General features: G+C 48.5%; 1 protein-coding gene across 3 annotated transcripts in view; it reads right to left on the reverse strand.

The window, feature by feature from the left end:
* TBP (TATA-box binding protein) overlaps positions 1-19,727 on the reverse strand; it is a 247,487-nt gene that overhangs the window by 34,555 nt on the left and 193,205 nt on the right. For 2 of the 3 annotated variants that reach the window (XM_029594207.1, XM_029594205.1), the window contains exon 6: positions 16,084-16,251. In XM_029594207.1, coding sequence (XP_029450067.1) covers positions 16,084-16,251 — 168 coding nt within the window. Of the gene's footprint in view, positions 1-6,684; positions 6,805-16,083; positions 16,252-19,727 lie in introns of those variants that run through there. The other variant, XM_029594208.1, reaches the window with a different exon arrangement.

Raw genomic sequence — 19,727 nt, forward strand, 5'->3', positions numbered from 1 at the left:
TGGGAGGATGGAAAGGGAGATTTTGTGAGATCTGCAACGAAGGAGAATAAAGCGTTAGGATTGAATTTGTAGCTGTGGATTTTTGCTGCGTAGAAGTTACGTTTGGCGTGCAGGGTTGCTTGTCGGTATGTATGTAATGTATGTTTGTAGGCCATTTTGTGTGTGGGTGTAGGTTGTTTGCGCCAGGTACGTTCCTTGGCTCTGAGGTCTTGCTTCAGTTTTCTTAATTCATTGGTGTACCATGGCTTTCTCTCGGTACGTGTAGGGGTTATTATTTTGTGGATGGTGGGGCAAAGGTATTGGCTATGTTAGAGATGGACTTGTCCCAAGATAGTAGAGCGGTATCTGGGTTAGTTAGGTCGAGGTTTTCGGTTACTTTGTTGAAGGCTAGGGAGAGTTGCTCCGAAGGACATGGTTTACGGAATGATATCTTTTTATTATGTGAGCTTGAGATCGGTGTTTTGGTATTGATGGTGAGATGGGCATTGATGAGAAAGTGGTCGGACCAGGGGATGGGGGTGGAGATGGGTGCATGGGGTGCTGTAATGCTTGTGTTAACAAAAAGGAGGTCAAGTGTGTGACCAGCTTTATGTGTGGGTTCTGAGATTAGTTGACTGAAGCCCAGAGCTTTAAGGGTGACGAGTAGAGTTTCGCAAGCAGGCGTAGTGGGGTGGGTGTCTACATGGAGATTGAAATCTCCGAGTATCACTGCGGGTGTGTCCGGCTTTATGTTGTCGGTGATGTATTCAATGAGGGGGGATGGGTCCTGTTCAAGAATGCCGGGGGGGGGCATAGACAAGGCAGACCTGCAGGGATTTGGATTTGAAAAGACCAATTTCAAGTCTTGGGGGGGGGAGAGATGATTTGTAGTTTGAGGTTAAGGTGTTTCTTGGTGGCTAGGAGTATACCTCCTCCTCTTTTTTTGGGCCTTGGGATAGAGAAAATGTCATATGTCTGGGTTGGGAGTTGATTGATGAAAACGTGGTCTGAGTTCTTTAGCCAGGATTCTGTGATGGCACAGATATCTGGGTTGGTGTCAGTGAGCAAATCTTGGAGTATGGGGGCTTTCTTTAGGATGGATTGTGCATTAAAAAGGGAAATGGCAAGCGTGGCCAGGCCAAGCAGTTGTGTGATGGGTGAAATCATGATGGGGACTAGGGATTTGTGCTGGAGGGAGGGGTGGGGGTGTGCTGGGCGGAGGATCCACCGGTGGGGGTGGTGTATGACAGATATAGTAGGGAAGCACATTTTGGGAGGAGAGAGACGGGTAATCGGGGGTGGGTGGATGTTGGTTGTCCGGTTAGGAGATAGAGTAGGATGTGCAGTGGAGGTAGTACAATATGGATTATTTTGCTGGATATACAATGCAGATTAGACAGAGCATATTCGTACAGATTATACAGAACAGGTTTCACAGTATCGAGCTGGGAGCAAAGCAGGTTAAACAGAGCTAATTTAAACTGATTATACTGGGAGCAATGTAGGTTATGTAGGTTAACAGTGCAGGTAAAACAGAGCGGGTTAAACTGGGAGCAATGCAGATTAACCAAAGCAGGTTTAGGGGGAATGTACAGAGCAGGATTCAGAGTGTTGAACTGGGAGCAATAGTGCTGACGGGCTAGGAACAATAGTGCAGGGTCATGAATATAGTGCAATACAATGAACAGCTCCAGTAAAATTAACTGAGAGGATAGAGTACATTGATGTAAGGGTACTTACAGTTGAGTGTAGGAGGGTGAAAGCGGATGGTTGGTGGGATGTTAGGGGTGGGAGAAAGGTAGCAGCCCGCTTCCAGGGAGGGGGGGCTGCAGGGGAAGGCTGCAAGGGGTAGGGGTTAGGGGGGGAGAGACTGAGACCTTAGGGGGTACAGCTATTTACTATTAGGGAAAGCCAGTAGGTTTGTTGGGGTATGGCAGGGGGGTCCCCACAGTCTCCACCGGGGAAGGTCTGGGAGGCAGGGGCTTGGCTAAGATTGGCAGTCCAGTGGTCCGTTGGTTACAATAGTCTTGGGTGCTGGGTTCCGATGCAGGGCACCTTGAGGATCGTTGGTGCATCGGGGGGCTGATGTTTGTATATTTTTCCGGCTGTGGGAGAAGCGGTCCATAGAGGATTAGCAGGGAGGCTGGTGAGATAGTACGGTCCCTCGGAGCTGCCCGAGGGGGCTGCCCGAAGGGGCGCACAAAGGGGCGGGCCCCTTTGTCGCGCTCCTTCGGCGCGCGACGCACGGTGCGCGGCGCCGGAGCAGGAGTACGATTTAAAGCGATGGTTTTTGGTGTGGTGTTCTGGGCATCTGATCTTTGTCGGAACAAACCAGAATGCGTGGAGAGATCTGAGACAAAGATCTCTTTCAGAGACTGGAAGGCCAGGCATTCGGGTTGAAGGCACTGAAGAGTTGGAAGCCCTGGGTACCTAACGTGCACAATGTCTGTGAATGAGCTGGGCACATCTGTAGCACACTGTGTGAAGCCGCTACAGAAAGGAGGTCAGCATGGTGACCATCTTGTTGAGCTGAAGTCGAGTAAGCCTTGGGGAGGGAGGAGGAGTGGGTCAGAGATGCTAGCCTAACGCGGTGGAACTCCCGGTATGATGGTTGATGGACCTACGCCCATAGTTCACGGACTCTCCTTGCTGCGGTGAAGGGTGACTAGGAAGAGGACTTTTCAGAAGATCTCTCAAACGACTGCTGTCCAAGACTCGGAATCAAGAGCAGCAGTTCTTCCAAGACTAGGTCCAGGTCCCGTGGGGACTGTGCTTCTGAATGGGCAGGCGTAGCCTAAAGATGCCTTTCATGAACCCGGAAGCCAGTGGGTACTTTGCCCCTGGGACCCCATGCGAGAGTAGAGGTAGACTGTGACAGCACTTAGATGAACTGACAGGTGTGTTGCCCATCCTACTTGTTATAGTGAGTAGAGCACTCTAATAGATGTTCCTGGGAGCGAAGAGGGGGACCACCTGCATACCTTGCTCCTTTCTGAGTGTCTGATCCATGTGTCCCAGTGGTTCTCCCTGGCAGAACATCCTGGAAGACCAACACCTCTCAAATCAGCAAGGACAAGGTAAGATGCGTCCAATGTTGTCCTTTCAATCTCCAAGCATGGAGATACAGGGGGTGAAGCACAAGGTGGAGAAATGACCTCCGCTCTTGACAAGGTGGGTCACCTGCATACCTGAGGACGCTAGCTGCCCGGTGGATGGATGGTCTCAATGGCGCATCACAGTTGCCGGGCATGCCGGAGCTATAAGGGTGAGATTCTGCTTATCTTGATGCCGATATGGATGGTACTCGATATGAGTGGGGATGGGGGGCAGCAGTCCCCTCATCCACAGACGAGAAGGCAGGCTACACCCAGCATTGGTCACTAGGTTGTCAGAGTAGAATCCAGGGATCTCCGTATATTCTCTGTGGCAGAGGCCTATGGAGAGTGACCTCAGGCTTGGAAAGAACCATTGTCTCGTCCAGGCCGAACTTCCACTTGTGTGGGTGAGAATCCTGCTGAGCCTGTCTCACCCAGAGTACATATGCTGCACAGGCCAGTTACCTGGGGTGTGATGGAATTTAACTCTGCCCACGTCAAATGCAGCTTTTCGGCATAGCCCCCAGGAACCGGACTGCTTTTCTTTGCTTGCATGAATATGCACCACCTGGCTGCCTGTGTGGACTATGGCTGCTCTTACGTGAAGAGCTCTCGGGCGCACGCTAGGCGCCCCTGCTGTTCGCAGCCCCAGAGAGTTGACGCGCTGGGTATTCTCCCGGAACGACCGCCAGTCTTGGGTTGCCCCTACCCCATATGGGCGTCCTACCCCTCCTTGGAGGCATGTGTGGTCTGACTAATCAGGCGCGCCTGGTACGATCTCCATTGGGGCGCTATACTACCATGAATAGAGGACTCACTATAGGCAGCGACACTTGCAGGTTACTTTATTGGTGGATGAGATCCCTTTCAATCCCTGCTCCGTGCTGTCCAGGTCGGCCCTCCCCGCGCTGACCCATCGGGGTCAGGGGAGGTGGACCTGAGGCAGGGAAGGAGGCCACTGTGAATCGGACCTCCCGAACCCGAACGCCCCGGACGCCGAAAACAAAAAGAGAATTAAATTAAAAAAAAAAAAAGAAGAGCGGTAAGCCTGCCCACTCGGCCCAACGTCAGCTAGGCGCCCCGGAGCCCTTTAAAGGGCTCTCGACAGCGCTAGGCGCGGTCTTTCAATCCCTTCTCCGTGCTGTCCAGGTTGGCTCTCCCCACGCTGACCCGTCGGGGTCAGGGGAGGTGGACCTGAGGCAGGGAAGGCGGCCACCGCGAATCGGACCTCCCGAACCTGAACGCCCCGGACGCCGTAAAACAAAAAGAGAATTAAAGAAAAAAAAAAAGAGCTGGTGCCTGCCCCTTTGTGCGCACCAGAATGACACCTAGCAAAGCACCCATCCTTACAAACCTTCAGCACATTGAAGCTCTCATATGCCTCAGCTCTCTTCATAAGACAAACACTCACTATTCACTCATCATCGTCTAGCTCTCCAGGACCCGGACTCTCTCCTAACCTCCAGCAATTCTTCAACCCACTTACAGACGGACGCTCACTCATCATTCATCCTCCTCACTCAGCAGACGGACACCCACACCTCACCCATCCCCATCCATCTCTCCAAGTCCTGGACTATCTCCCAGTCACAGCCACTCCTCAATTCAACAACAGACGGACGCTCACTCATCATTCAGCCTCCTCACCCAGCAGACGGACGCTCACTCTTCTCGCAGCCTCTCCCAGATGTCCAGGACACTCACTCTTCACGCATCCTCTTTCAGGTCTCCAGGACTCTCGCTCCAACCCTAACTACTCACCTACTCCCCAACAAACAGACGCTCACCCAAAGCCTGACCAGCCTGAACACAAGAGGAACATGACACAAGGCTACCCAATCCCCATCCTCCATCACAGCACTCTTACCAAGGAAAAACCTCTCACACTACTCCGGATGCGTGCCACTAGATCCCTTATCCCTATCATGATTTCTCCCTTCACCCAACTACTAGGTCTTGCACTACTCGTAGTGTCTCTATTCAATGCACAATCGATCACAAAGAAATCACATATTCTAAATGATTATTCTTGACGCAAATCCAGACATCTGCGCTATAACGGAAACCTGGCTTAAGCCAACAGACACAGACCTGATAAACCAACACATCAATATGACTTCTCTCTTCCCAGACAGAAAAAAAAAAAGAGGCGGCGGCCTGCGCCTAGCGGCCAAAAAGGAACTTAAGCTAACTCTACAACCAATTAAATCAGCTTCTAAATTAGAACTAGGCCTGTTTAAATCTGATCAGCTTCAAATCCTCCTCATTTATGCCCCGCCTGGTCTCCTGGACACAGATGCCTCCCCCATAGTTGAAATCACTACCAAACATATTAACCTAGATGCCCCCGCTATCATATTAGGGGACTTCAACCTCCACGTCAATTCAATCCCTCTCTCTACCAACTGCGAAGCATTCCTCACCTCTCTCAAGGCTATGGGCTTCAAACAAATCATCAACAAGCCCACCCATAAAGCAGGTCATACCCTTGACCTCATCTTCATTAACTCCAGCTTCTCACCCTCTACCCCCCCGGAATGCACACCAGTCCCCTGGTCTGACCATTCTCTGATCACCATCACCCTCACGAACAAGGAAAACCCCAACGCTCACCCCACTCAATCTACAGTTCACTACAGGAGATCCTGCTCTCCGGAAGTCCTCAGTGAGCATCTAACAAAGGAACTTCGCAACCTGGACGTCTCAGATCCCAACTCGGCTCTCCTCTCATGGCACAATATCACACAATCAATAGCGAACAAAGTATGCCCTCTTGCAGTCAAAAAATAAATCAGACACCTAATAGGAAACAACCATGGTTCTCAGATGAACTCAGAAAACTTAAACGAAACCTTAGACAAAGAGAAAATAAATGGCGTAAGACCCCATGCCCTAGCACACTAACCGCCTACAAATCAACCCTTCACATTTACAGAAACGCCACTCTTCGAGCAAAAAAAGATTTCTACGCCCACAGAATTCACGACCTCGTCTTTGACCCTAAGGCTCTATTCTCCTATGTATCAGAGCTCACAAAAACCACCGTCCCGTCCATCCTGGACGAATAGGCACAAGCAAAGGCAAACGAACTGGCAACCTTTTTCCAGAACAAAATATCTAACCTATTAACACTCCTGCCCCCCAACTCTACATCCACTCACATTTCCAGCTCTCCCCCCTCAAACACCGGACCATCACTGGAATCATTTGAACCTACCTCCGCTCTTGAAATAGAATCCCAACTAAGCTTCTACTATTGGTGCCAGACACCATCTCCAAGTACCTAGCGGACATCATAAACTGCTCACTATTCTCAAGGAATCTTCCCTGACGTCCTAAAAATTGCCACCCTCAAACCCCTTCTCAAGAAACCAAATCTAGACACTAGGGAACCCAACAACTTCCGCCCCATCTCCAACCTGCCTTTTTTGGCTAAGGTCATGGAAAAACTAGTCAATACCCAATTATCAGAATACCTGGAAGATCACAACATTCTCCACCCAACGCAATATGAATTCCGCAAATCACTAAGCACCAAAACCCTCCTCATCTCCCTTTCAGATCACCTCATCATGGGGATGGACTCTGGACACTCCTTCCTTCTAGTACTTCTGGACATCTCGGCCGCATTCGACACGGTGAATCACTCCATTCTTCTTAAATGACTTTCAGACATCGGGATAACAGGTACGGCCTTCAAATGATTCGATTCCTTTCTCAGGAACAGAGGCTACAAAATAAAGATCAATAACAAGGAATCTCCTCTCATCAACTCCTCAAGAGGAGTACCGCAGGGCTCCTCTCTGTCTCCCACACTCTTCAACCTATACCTTCTTCCCCTCTGCCAGCTGCTTACGAAATCTAAAACTTAAACACTATCTCTATGCCGATGATGTACAAATCCTGATCCCAATAACCGAATCCCTCTCCAAAATACTGAAGCTCTGGGACAATTGTCTCCAAGAAATCACCTACCTCCTTACTAACCTAAACCTTGTTCTGAACACATCCAAGACAGAAATGCTCCTTATATCTCCCAACCTCAAAGATAACCTTCATGCAACCCACACCAACACCCTGGTCAGCCAAGCAAGAGATCTCAGAGTCATAATTGATAACCAATTAAATCTAAAAAAGTTCATCAACAGCACAACCAAAGACTGCTTCTTCAAACTTCAGGTGCTAAAAAGACTCAAACCGCTTCTGTACTTTCAGGACTTCAGATCTGTACTCCAAGCCATTATATTTTCCAAATTAGACTACTGCAATTCCATTCTACTAGGCCTTCCCGCCTCCTCCACCAAACCGCTTCAGATGCTTCAAAACTCGGCCGCCAGAATTTTAACAAATTCCAACAGAAGAGACCACATCACACCCATCCTAAAAAATCTGCACTGGCTCCCTGTAAGCTTTAGAATCCTACACAAATGTCTCACCATCATTCACAAAGCTATTTATAACAGAATACCCATCAACATCCACCACACACTCATGCTGCACATCTCTTCTAGACCCATCAGAGAAGCTTACAAGGGCTCGCTTCATCCTCCCCCAGCCAAATTCACACTCCACTCATCCACCAAAGATTGAGCCTTCTCGACAGCGGTGCCAACCATCTGGAACGCTATGCCCCCTGACCTTAGACAAGAACCCTGTCTATAGACATTCAAAAAAAACTCAAGATTTGGCTATTTCTACAAGCCTTCACCTGATCTGGGACCTCCCCAACTACAGGAACACTGATATTGTATATGATTCTGATATTATTTAGTTCTGATAATTCCTATATTGTATATGACATGATATTATTTAGTTCTGAGTTACTCTTGCCTCTGGCTCTTCCTCCTTCCAGTTCAAATACCCCTGTTTTATTGTAACTTTTCACTATATTTGTTTATGTTACCGTTAATGCCCCATTGTTCCCTGTAAACCGATATGATGTGATCTGTATCATGAATGTCGGCATAAAAAAAGCACCAAAATAAATAAATAAAATGAGAGAGTCCATCACTCCCCAGCACTAAACAGTGATTCGCAGGGTAGATGGCACCAGGGCCTCCAGGGTTTTGAGACAAGGAAGCCCTTGCAACTCCCAGTTCTTGAAGTGGTTGCTATCGCTGGGTTACCTGATGAAGGTCATCAGGGCTGATTAGAATCCAACAGGGCACCTTGTGTTGGAAGTGACGTCCAGCGATCTGGAAACAAGATCCTTGCCCACCTGTACAGCAGATAGAACTGCGAGCGTATGAATCCCTGAGAACCAGCTCATACCCCCAGTCACTGGGTTGTACTAGTCAGGATGCGCTGGAAGGAAGTCATCCTCAATTTCACCCTAGTGAAGGGCCTGTTCAAAGCCAAAGGCCCCCAACTAGGCTGACGGGAAGGAAGAAGTACGGGGAATAAAACCCTGGGTTGTGTTGGAAAGCAGGGACTCAGCAGATGGAACATTGCTGGAGCATTCTGGGACCTTCAGGTCAAGGTTGCCGCTGCTTCATCGCTGTGCGACTGTATGCAAGATGTAATATTCGGCCTCCCTGACAGCCTAGAGTACTCACAGTCGCAGGTGGTCACTTCAAGACTGGTGAAAATGAAAGGCTGCTATTATGAGCCCGAAGCCCTGGTACCTGTCTAGCCGTAATGGCCTCTGTGGCGATTCTGGCTGACATGCCACGTACCTCATAGATGGCGCACGGCTTCCTCCACTGCGTATTGCTAGCCTGGGGGTTGGTGTTCATAGTAGTGGTAACTTGGTTCTGAGAACCGAAGGCACTCCTGCAGACACTGTGGCATTTGCAGTTGGCCCCCTCGTTGGGATGTATCTGGGCGACCTTGCAAGTCGCCCAGATACTTCTTGTCATCCCTCGTAGGGGTGTGTGCCCAACAGGGGCTGCATTGCAGAATGAAGAGTGAAACATCTATCTCAGGGCCGTGGTTAGTGCAGTTAGTGTAGCTGTGTTTAAAAAAGGATTGGATAAGTTCTTGGAGGAGAAGTTCATTTCCTGCTATTAAGTTGACTTAGAAAATAGCCACTGCTATTACTAGCAACAGTAGCATGGGATAGACTTAGTTTTTGGGTACTTGTCAGATTCTTATGGCCTAGATTGGCCACTGTTGGAAACAGGATGCTGGGCTTGATGGACCCTTGGTCTGACCCAGTATGGCATGTTACACCTTTTGGGGGAATGACCCTGCAAGCTGGCACCCGAGGCAACAGCGAATGACATAACGTGCTCAGCAACCGTGGGACTCGCTCAATTGTGAGACAAATTGTATGGGACGTCGCGGAGTGCTATTATCACTACATCGTGCATCGCGTGCACAGGTTAGGCGGTTGACTCAATGCCCCTCGTAACCTCCTCACTGCTCCTCGGAAGGTTGGGGGAGGCATTCTCGCTACAGACTCCCACTGCGCCATTGTTCCCTGCGGTAACAAATTGGGATGTCATCTGGTCTGGGACCTGGAGGGCCCCTGGGAGCCAGTGCCCCTTAGGGTGTGCTCCCCCATTGTTGGGGCCCGCCTGTGCCATTCTCTCCAGGGTTCTTGCCCGAGGCTGGTTCATTGTTTGGAGACCGCTCCCCCCCTCCCACCAGGGTGAACGCCCTTTGGGGAGTTAGGCTGGGTGCGGTCAGCTCTTGTCTGTCTGGGACCTGCGGGCGCCAGTGAACGAGCGCAGGCGAAGGGGCACCGGCGCTGGCGTCTGCAAGGGGCATAAATGATCTGAGGGCCTTGAACAAGTTCTGCAAAGAGAAAAGTTCAAGGTTGTCTCTTTGGGCACCCTGATCCCTCTCCTGAAAAAAAAAAAAAAAAAAAAGAGACTGGCTCTGCTCCCTTGACCTAAAGGACGCCTACGCCCACATCGAGATCTGCCCCAGTCACAGGAAGTATCTCTACTTTCTAGTGGGCAAGGAGCAATTCCAATACTATGTGTTGCCCTTTGCTTTAGCCCCAAGGGTCTTCACCAAATGCTTGGCAGCTGTGGGGGCACACCTGTGCCAGCAGGGAGTGCACGTGTTTCCCTATCTGAACGATTGGTTAGTTAGAAGCAACACCCAGCAAGAGGTGCTCCGTTTCCTGTCCATAACTGCCCATGTACTGCAGTCTCTGGGGTTTGTCATCAACTACCCCAAGTCCAATCTCAGTCCATCCCCACATCTGGGCTTTATTGGGGCCAGACTGGACACTGTTCAGGCCAAGGCGTTTCTGCCCCATGACCAAGCACCTGCCTGGCATCACTGGTGAGTTTGGCATCACTGGTGAGTTTGGTCCGCCATTGTCATCAGGTTTCCACTCGCTTGTTGCTCCGTCTTCTGGGTCACATGGCTGCGACTGTTCATTTTACCCCATTTACCCGCTTGTGAATATGGAGTGCTCAATGGACCCTGCGCTGTCAGTGGTTGCAGACAACCCAGGACCTCAAACGCAATGTCTGCATCACACAGTCTCTTCAGGCTTCCTGTCCTGTGGGAAAATCTCTCCAATTTGGAACAGGGACTTCCATTTCAAGCTTCCCCACATCATACTGTGCTCACCACTGATGCATTCACCCTGGGTTGGGGGGCACATGTGGACAGCCTCTGTACACAGGGTCAATGGAAGGAACAGGAAGCTTGCTGCCAGATCAACTTCCTGGAGCTCTGAGCAAGCCGCTTCGCTATCTGGGCATTTCAGGATAGTTTGTCCCACAAAGCTGTCCTCATTCAAATGATGGCAATGAGATACAACAACAAACAGGGAGGCACGGGCTCCTTCCTCCTTTGTCACAAGGTAGTGCAGATATGGTCCTGGGCCCTATCCCAGGGCATACTCTTGTGAAAGATTTACTTGACGGGGATGGAAAATGTGGTGTCAGAATGCCTGAGTCGGGTGTTCATTCCACACGAGGGGGGTGTCGCTGGACCCCTTGGTAGTGGGAGGACTCTTCTGCCTGTGGGGAACCCCGGACATGGATCTCTTTGTCTTGTCTTGTAACAGCAAAGTCAGGCACTCATGCTACCTGTACTGGAGAGATGGAAAGCCAGCCTCTAACACCTTTGCCCACCACTGGGGCAAGGGTCTTCTGTATGTATATCCTCCACTTCTGCTGGTAATGAAGACTTATGAAGCTCCAGCAGGACAAGGGGACCACGGTGTCCCCGTACTGACTGAGGCAGGTCTGGTTTCCAATCCTGCAGGATCTGTTGGTCAGAGAGCCCATCCGTCTAGGGACCTCCCCTGATCTGATCACATAGGATCAGGGCAGGCTGCACCATCCAAATCTCAGATCATTAGCTCTGACGGCCTGGATGTTGAGAGGCTAGTCCTGTAGTTCCAGGTACTGGCAGCTTTCAAGAAAGCCTTCCACCAAGAAGTCTAATAGGCTCAAGTGGAGGAGGTTCTCCATCTGGTGTGGAGGTCATGGCTTGGATCCATTCACCTGTCCCACAATGCAGATGCTGAACTACTTGTGGCACCTCTCAGAGGCTGGCCTAAAGACCAACTCAGTCAGGGTCCACCTGAGTGCCATCAGTGCTTACCATCAGAGTAATAGTACGCCCATCTCAGGGTGATTTATGCGGGGCTTGCTTCAGATGAAGTCCCTTATGCGTTGTCCTGGGACCTCTACATGGTGCTAGCATGGCTCATGGGTGACCCATTCGAGCCTATGCGCTCCTGCAATCTGAGGTACCTAACCTGGAAGGCTCTCTTCCTCGTAGTGGTCACTTCGGCTCGCAGAGTTAGTGAGCTTCAGGTGTTTGTGACGTATCTGCCCTACACAAAGTTATTTCATGATAGGGTATTCCTGTGTACTCACCCCAATTTTCTGCCTAAGGTGGTGACTGATTTTCATCTTAATCAGTCTATTATTCTGCCCACCTTTTTCCCGAGGCCTCATTCGCACCAGGGCAATCAGGCTCTACACAGTTTGGACTGTAAGAGGGCATTGGCTATCTAGAAGGCACTGCAGGCCACAGGCAGTCCATGCAACTTTTCATATTCTTTGATGAGAATACAATGGGCGTTGCGGTGGGCAAACAAACTGTCCCAACTGGCTAGCGAATTGCATCTCCTTCTGCTATGCACAGGCAGACTCAGCTTGGAGGCCACGTTAAGGCTTACTCGTTGAGAGCCATGGCAGCCATCGGTGGCCCACTTACGAGCAGTCCCTATTGCCGAAATCTGTAGAGCCGCAACGTGGAGTACTCTATACATGTTTGCTGCTCACTACTGCTTGGACAAGGATGGTCGACAGGACAGCAGCTTCGGCCAATCTATCCTTTGTAACCTTTTCCAGGCTTAAAAACCTAACTCTTCCTGCCTAGAGCCCACTGTTGTGTTCATGCTGCATCCCTGTGTTACCAACAGCACTGCAGTTATGTTTGTGCCTGTTGGCACCTGGTTCAGTGCCTGTTGGTCATAAGCCTTACCGGGAGCAGCCTGTAGCTTGGTATTCACCCATCTGTGAGGACTACCATCCTGCTTATACTAGGAGAAAGCGGAGTTGCTTACTTGTAACAGATGTTCTCTTAGGACAGCAGGATGTTATTCCTCAGGAAACACACCCACCACCCCGCGGAGTTGGATTCACCTGTGTTTTGTTATTTTATTTTCTCATTCGTCAATTCTATGTTACGAGACTGAATAGGGACCCCACATGGAAGTGCAGATAGTGGCATGCTGAGTATGCTAAGTGTGCCAGTCAAAGTTCTAGAAACTTTGACAAATGTTTTCCGTTAGGGCTAGCATCCTGCTGTCCTAGAAGAACACCTGTTACAGGTAAGCAACTCTGCTTCCCCCCCCCGCAATCTTCAGATACAATAGACCAGGGGTTCTCAACAGTTGTGTTGTGATACACTGGGAGGTATGTTGTGGACCGGCTGCATCCTGTTCAGGCACCATCTTCTTCCGGCACTATCCTCTACTACTCGCCAGTAGGGTAGCCACAGGTAGGCTGTGGCCCACCCACTTTGGTCTCATGCCCACTGAATCAGCACTGCCTAGCAATCTGAGAAGAGGAGACCATGCTGCAGGGAAATGCAGAACTCATCCCGCAGCAGCCCAAAAAGGCTGTGTCGCAAGCCCACTGCAGAGTTCATCCCACAGGAGCCCTAGAAGAGGACGGCCATAGCAGACCTCATTCCTTGGCAACCAGAGAAAGCCATGTTGCAAGGCCACTGTGGAGCTCATCCTGCAGCTGCCCATAAAGAGGAGACCCTGATAGCTGGTGTATGTGTTTGTGAGAGAGAGCATGAGAATGAGAAGCCTGTGAGAGAGAACATTGGAATGATAAGCCTGTGTGTGTGGGAGATAGAGGGAAAGAGAAAGATAATGGGAATGAGAAGCCTGTGAGAGAGAGAGTGAGCATGGGAATTAGAGATGTGAATCGGTATCATGTGATGGGGCTATCGGTGCCATTGGCCGGCCCCTGTCACATGGTAGGAGCAATGGACGGCCGGCGCCATCTTAAAAAATGGCGCGGGCCATCCATTGCTCCTTCCATGTGACAGGGGCTGGCCAATGGCACAGATAGCCCCTGTCACATGATAAGGGCAAAAGGGCCATCGGCGCCATTTTGATTAGTGGCAGCCGACGGCCCGAGAGTGGGAGATCGCTCCCGGGACCCCCGCTGTACCACCAGGTACTTTAGAAAAGTTTTTGAGGGGGAGGGGGGTCGGGAGGGTGGGGAATTCTAAATAATTAACTTTAAAGGGTCGGGGTGGGTTGGGGGTTGTTTTTCTGTGTGCCCTTTCTTCCTGCCCCCCCCACAAATAAGAAAACCACATGAAAATTTTGTGGGGTTTTCCTATCGCTTTCGGGGACCCCCTGATTCCTGACGGATTAGAAAATATCGTACAATATTTTCATCCATCAGAAAAACATTCACATCCCTAATGGGAATAAGAAGCCTGTGAGAAAGACAGCATGGGAATGAAAAGCCTGTGAGAGAGCATGTATGGGAATGAGAAAGCAGAGAGAATGAGAGAAAACCATGTGTGTATGTCAAAGAGAGAGAGAGAGAGAGAGAGAGAGAGAGCGCGAGCGCTACGCGCATACATGGGACTAAGAAGCCTGCATGTGTGCTTGACAGAGAAAAATAGAAACATGATGGCAAAAGGACTGTATAGCCCATCTAGTCTGCCCATCCATTCAATTCATTTAGCATTATAATTCCCATCACCTCCCTTAGAGATCTCCTGTATTTAACCCATGCTTTAATGAATTCAGACACTGTTTTTGTCTCCACAACCTCCATTGGGAGGCTGTTCCAAGCATCCATCACCCTTTCTGTAAATAAATATTTCTTAAGATTACTCCTGAGTCTACCTCCTTTCAACCTCATCGCATGACCCCTCAACTCTAGAGTCTCCTGTCCATTGAAAGAGGCTCACCTTTTATGCATGGAAACGTTTGAGATATCTGAATGTCTCTATCATATTTCCCCTATCTCACCTTTCCTCCAGGGTGTACATGTTTAGATCTTTAAGTCTATCCCCATATGCTTTAGAACAAAGACCACTGACCACCCTCTGGACTGACTACCCTGTTTATAACAAATTGAAGGTGTGGTCTCCAGAATTACATAAGAACATAAGAAATTGCCATGCTGGGTCAGACCAAGGGTCCATCAAGCCCAGCATCCTGTTTCCAACAGAGGCCAAAACCAGGCCACAAGAACCTGGCAACTACTCAAAAAAATTGTACCAGTATTCCAAGTGAGGTCTCACCATGGACCTTACAGGGGTAATACCTCCATTTTTCTACTGACCACCCCTCTCCCTATGCAGCCAAGCATCTTTCTGGCTTTTACTGTCGCTTTATCTACCTGTTTGGCAACCTTAAACATCAGATACAATTAGCCCCAGATTCCGCTCTTCTTTTGTGCTTTTAGGGGCCAGTCAAAGTTCTAGAAACTTTGACGAAAGTGTTCCATGATTGGGCTCCATCCTGTGATGTCACCCATATGTGAGGACTACCATCCTGCTTGTCCTGTGAGAAATACTAGGACAAAACACAAATGAACAAGAAATTCAACTACAAAGGATACAACAGAGAGAAGAAACATTCATGTTGGTATTTTGTGAAATTAAGCTTGTGCTGCTGCTTTAATGAATAGATGCTGCTCAATACATGCAACTATTCTCCACTGAAAGGACCTCATTTTTTCATTCTAATTCCATAGTGGAAAAAAAAAAAGATCAATTTTTCTAAATTTCTGCCGAAAAATCTTTCAGGAAATTCTTTGCTTTGTTTGCTCTAACTGTCCCTTAATTATAAAAACCAAGAGGACTTTTTTAGCCACTGAGTGGCTCAGCTAGTTAGCTGGATTAAACTCTGGCTAACTTACAGGGTATATTCAGAGGTGCGGTCGCATCGCTGAATTTACACAATCTTAAAGTTAGCCACATATATTCATGCGGCTAACTTTAGGACAGGTCAGTGGCACGGCCAGAGTTAGCTCTGCTCCTCCTCAAAATGCCTCCTACCCACCTCAGAAAGCCCCCTGAGTTATGTGCCTAAATTCTAACCTTATAACTCATTATCCGGCTAGAATTTAGGTACATAAGTCTTTTAATATACCAGTTTTGACATTTAGACATAACTTTTGAGTTATCCATCTAAATGGCTTGTGAATATGGACTTTCAAAAATGTATTTATTACAACTGCTTTAACCTTTATGCATAGGATTAGTACAATTTAATTCTGATTTGTTATAGTATTGGAAAACAAAACTTTTTCTCTAGTTATTTACATCTAGTTTAGATCTTTACCAGACATCGATTACTGCAAGTCACTCCTTTGAAATACCCTACAGCCCTTTTATAGAAAAATTCCTGCATCATAAAAATATCCATTATGTAAAAAGCAATTTAACTTCACCCTCTCCAAAACCTTAAGCAAAAGAAAACTGTAGCTGCTGCAGGTGTCTTTGAGAAAAGAACATATTCACAGTAGAAAGGCTAGAGGACAATTATCTGATTAAATTAGAGTAATCTTCTAAGAGTGCGATGATTCATGCAGATGATAAATACCTGCTGAACTGCTGATGCGTAAGGACCAGTCCCTCTAATCTGATTGGAAACTTCACATCGCAGCTCCCCACCATATTCTGAATCTTAAAATCCAAAAATTTTGCTGGGAATCCCAGTTTCTGCACCACTCTGGCATATTTCCTTGCTGCCAACCGAGACTGTTCTTCACTGAAAGGAAAAACAAAACAAGTCTTTTGGATCAGAGGTAAGGGAAATCAGAGAACACAGTAGTTTTACAAATAATCTATGTATTTTGCTAGTGTATAAAATTGAGCAAGACATCTGTTCAATAAAATTATCATTGAAACTATAAAATGGTGAAATATAAACTTACCTGTTAATTTTCTTTCCTTTAGTCCTGCCAGACCAGTCCAGCAAATGGGTTACATATGTCCCCTCTGTCAGCAGATGGAAACAAAGAAAAAATCTCAAAGCTGACTTCACTCTTCCTGCCTTCTTTCTTCAGTATCCTATGAAAAAGCTAAGACAAGCGACAGTAATTGTTTTAGTTTCCAAATTACAACCACAATCAAAACCTGAAGCAGCCAAGTAACTTCACTCCATGGTTATTTACCCAGGAATTAGATAATCCCTACACCAAGGTCATGATTAAACAATTCGAAAACAGAAATCTTGTACATAAATAACAAAATGACAGAAAAAGTCATAACTGATATTAACTCTCATCCAACTTTTAATATAAAACAAGAGGTTAGAGAGCACTGAGAGGAGAGGATCACCTTGCTGGTGGCTGAAAGAAATCAGTAAGTTTTTGCTTGGGACACTGTCTTTTTCAAAAGTATTGGGGCAAAGTTAACTATTTGAGAATATTATTTAGTGTATTTGTGTGTTTCTGCTTTTAATAGTCAGTACGGCAGCGAATAAACTAGTTAGTCAGTAAGGCAGCTAGAAAGCAGTAGTGTGTATATTTTTAAAAGTCTGTAAGGCAACTAGTAAGCAGAACTGAGTGTTTATATTTAAAAAAAAAAAAAAAAAAAGTAGCCAGAAGGTAGAAATAAGCTAGGAGCAGTGATTACTTAAGTAAAAAGGTTGAAAAGTTCAGTTCAGTTACTCACCTTGGAAAGGTGTTGAGGTAGTGTGATTTGGTTTCATTAGGTACCAACATTTGATAATCAACGGGTCGATACAGTAAGGAGCGGTAGGAAGAGCTGTGTTAGTGCCGGGCGCACCCGCGTTTGCCACACGCACAGTCCAGCTCACCTACCGCGCGATACTGTATTTAAATAGCTTGCAAATACAAGCCGCGTCCAAGAAGCGTTAGGCCCACGCAACCCATTTTACTGTATAGGCGCTTTATACAGCGCCTATACAGTATCCTGGGTGCGCTGGTACCTGTCATTTCAAATGACATTTGAAATCTCCTCGCGACCCGACACGCAAAGTTTAACTTACTTTTCCCGCAGCCCTCCCCTGGAGACGGACCGCGGCCCCCCTGCCTCCCGGGGGCTGCCCCCTGCCTCCTGGGGGCGGCCGGCGGCGAAATTTGGGCACCCTTCCGCCGTGACGTCAATTTGGGCTCCCAAGCCAGCCAGCGAATTGACGTCACGGCAGAAGGGCGGAGAAGCTTCGGAGGAGAGGCGCACTTTGGTAAGGAATCCGCCCGGGAGCGATTGTGGGAGAAGGCCCATGCAGGCATCTGTCTTCGCCGGCGGTGGGGGCCGCTTTCGCCGCCGGCTGCCCCCGGGAGGCAGGGGGGCTGCGGTCCATCTCCGGGGGAGAGCAGCGGGAAAAGTAAGTTAAACTTCGCGTGTCGGGTCGTGAGGGGATTTCAAATGTCGCTTAAACGCCCAAATTTCGCTTTTTTCGCTTTTCGTTGCTTCGGGAGGAGGGTAGAGAGGACTGGGCTGCCCCGGAGATGGCACCCATGGACGCGGCCAGGGCAGGTGAACGAGGGCTGGGGGAAAGTTTGCCACCTACCCTTACCCCTGCCTCTAACGCAGGGGTAGGGGTAGGCGGTAAATTAGCAGGTTAAACGTGCAGCTAAACTGCAGGTTAAAAAGGCGATAGTTGGGGCGCGCGTTACTGAATGGGGGGGGGGGGGAATAGCTAATCCAATCGTTTACATCTCATATACATGCCGCGGGCAGAAGGGGTTACTCGTTGATTTAAAGAGGCGGTAAGAATGGGTTAAAGGGGATAGTGAATCGCAGGTTGGACTAACGCGGCCAAATTATGAGTAGAAGGCGGGTTAGAAGCAGGGTAACCGCAGCCGCACTTTACTGTATTGACCTGCAAGAGAGCAGTGAGTCACTCTGGCTGACTAACTGAAGTTAGACTGTTTGGATTTCCCAACCCTCCCACCCCTCGCATACTCATCCTTTAATTTATAGGCAGATGCCATTTTCACAAAAAAAAAACAAAAAAACCCCAACAAAAACTTTATTGAGAGTTTGATCAGTCCCTTGTAGGCCACTACCAGACATACAGTGAATTCACTAATACATTTAAAGGACATTAGACACATTCCTACTTCCATAGCAACCTAAAACTTAACTAGGAACTGAACAAAACTGAGATGAAGGCAGCAGCCCAGCAGCAAGAGGGGGGCTTCCCCGTCTTTTGCATCGAGTGTCACATGTATGATTTTTTACCCGCCGGTGAGAAGTTGTACATGCGCATGCTTTGCAAAGAGCTCCTAGCTCTCAGAGAACGAGTCCGATCTCTGGAGGCTAGAGTGGCAGACCTGGAGGACCTGAGGCAGAGGTATATAGATGAGATCTTCAGGGACATAGTAGCCAAGTCCCAACTTCAGACTGGCAGCCCTGGTGCTGCCTTGGAGGAAGAAATTCTCATGATTGGAGGGCAACAACAGAGTGCAGCAGGAAAAGATCCTGTAGCAAGGACCTGCTCTCCAGGTGATGCATTGTCCTTTTGCATCGAGGATATCTCCCCAAGGCCTGCTGCCCAGGAGGGAAGGGTTAGGTCGGCCGTCATGGTTGGTGATTCGATTATTAGGAATGTAGATAGCTGGGTGGCTGGTGGGCGTGAGGATCACCTGGTAACATGCCTACCTAGTGCGAAGGTGGCGGACCTCACGCGTCACCTAGATAGGATTTTAGATAGTGCTGGGGAGAAGCCGGCTGTCGTGGTACATGTGGGCACCAACGACATAGGAAAATGTGGGAGGGAGGGTCTGGAAGCCAAATTTAGGCTCTTAGGTACAAAGCTTAAATCCAGAACCTCCAGGGTAGCATTCTTTGAAATACTCCCTGTTCCACGCGCAGGTCACCAGAGGCAGGTAGAGCTCCGGAATCTCAATGCGTGGATGAGACGATGGTGCAAGGAAGAGAGACTCAGTTTTGTTAGGAACTGGGGAATCTTTTGGGGAAGGGGGAGTCTCTTCCAAAGGGATGGGCTCCACCTTAACCAGGGTGGAACCAGACTGCTGGCGCTAACCTTTAAAAAGGAGATAGAGCAGCTTTTAAACTAAAACAAAGAGGAAAGTCGACAGTCGCTCAGCAGCGCATGGTTCGGAGAGAGGTATCTTCAAAGGATACTAATGATGCATTAGAATTAGAGCATCCTGACAGCGAGGTTCCAAGAATAAGAAAAGTAGTCCAAGTGCCTGTAATTAAAAACTCACCTAAGCTAAAAAATTCTAACTTATCCCTATCAATTAAAAA

The sequence above is a fragment of the Rhinatrema bivittatum genome, chromosome 3 (assembly GCF_901001135.1).
Source record: "Rhinatrema bivittatum chromosome 3, aRhiBiv1.1, whole genome shotgun sequence".
Classification (NCBI taxonomy): domain Eukaryota; kingdom Metazoa; phylum Chordata; class Amphibia; order Gymnophiona; family Rhinatrematidae; genus Rhinatrema; species Rhinatrema bivittatum.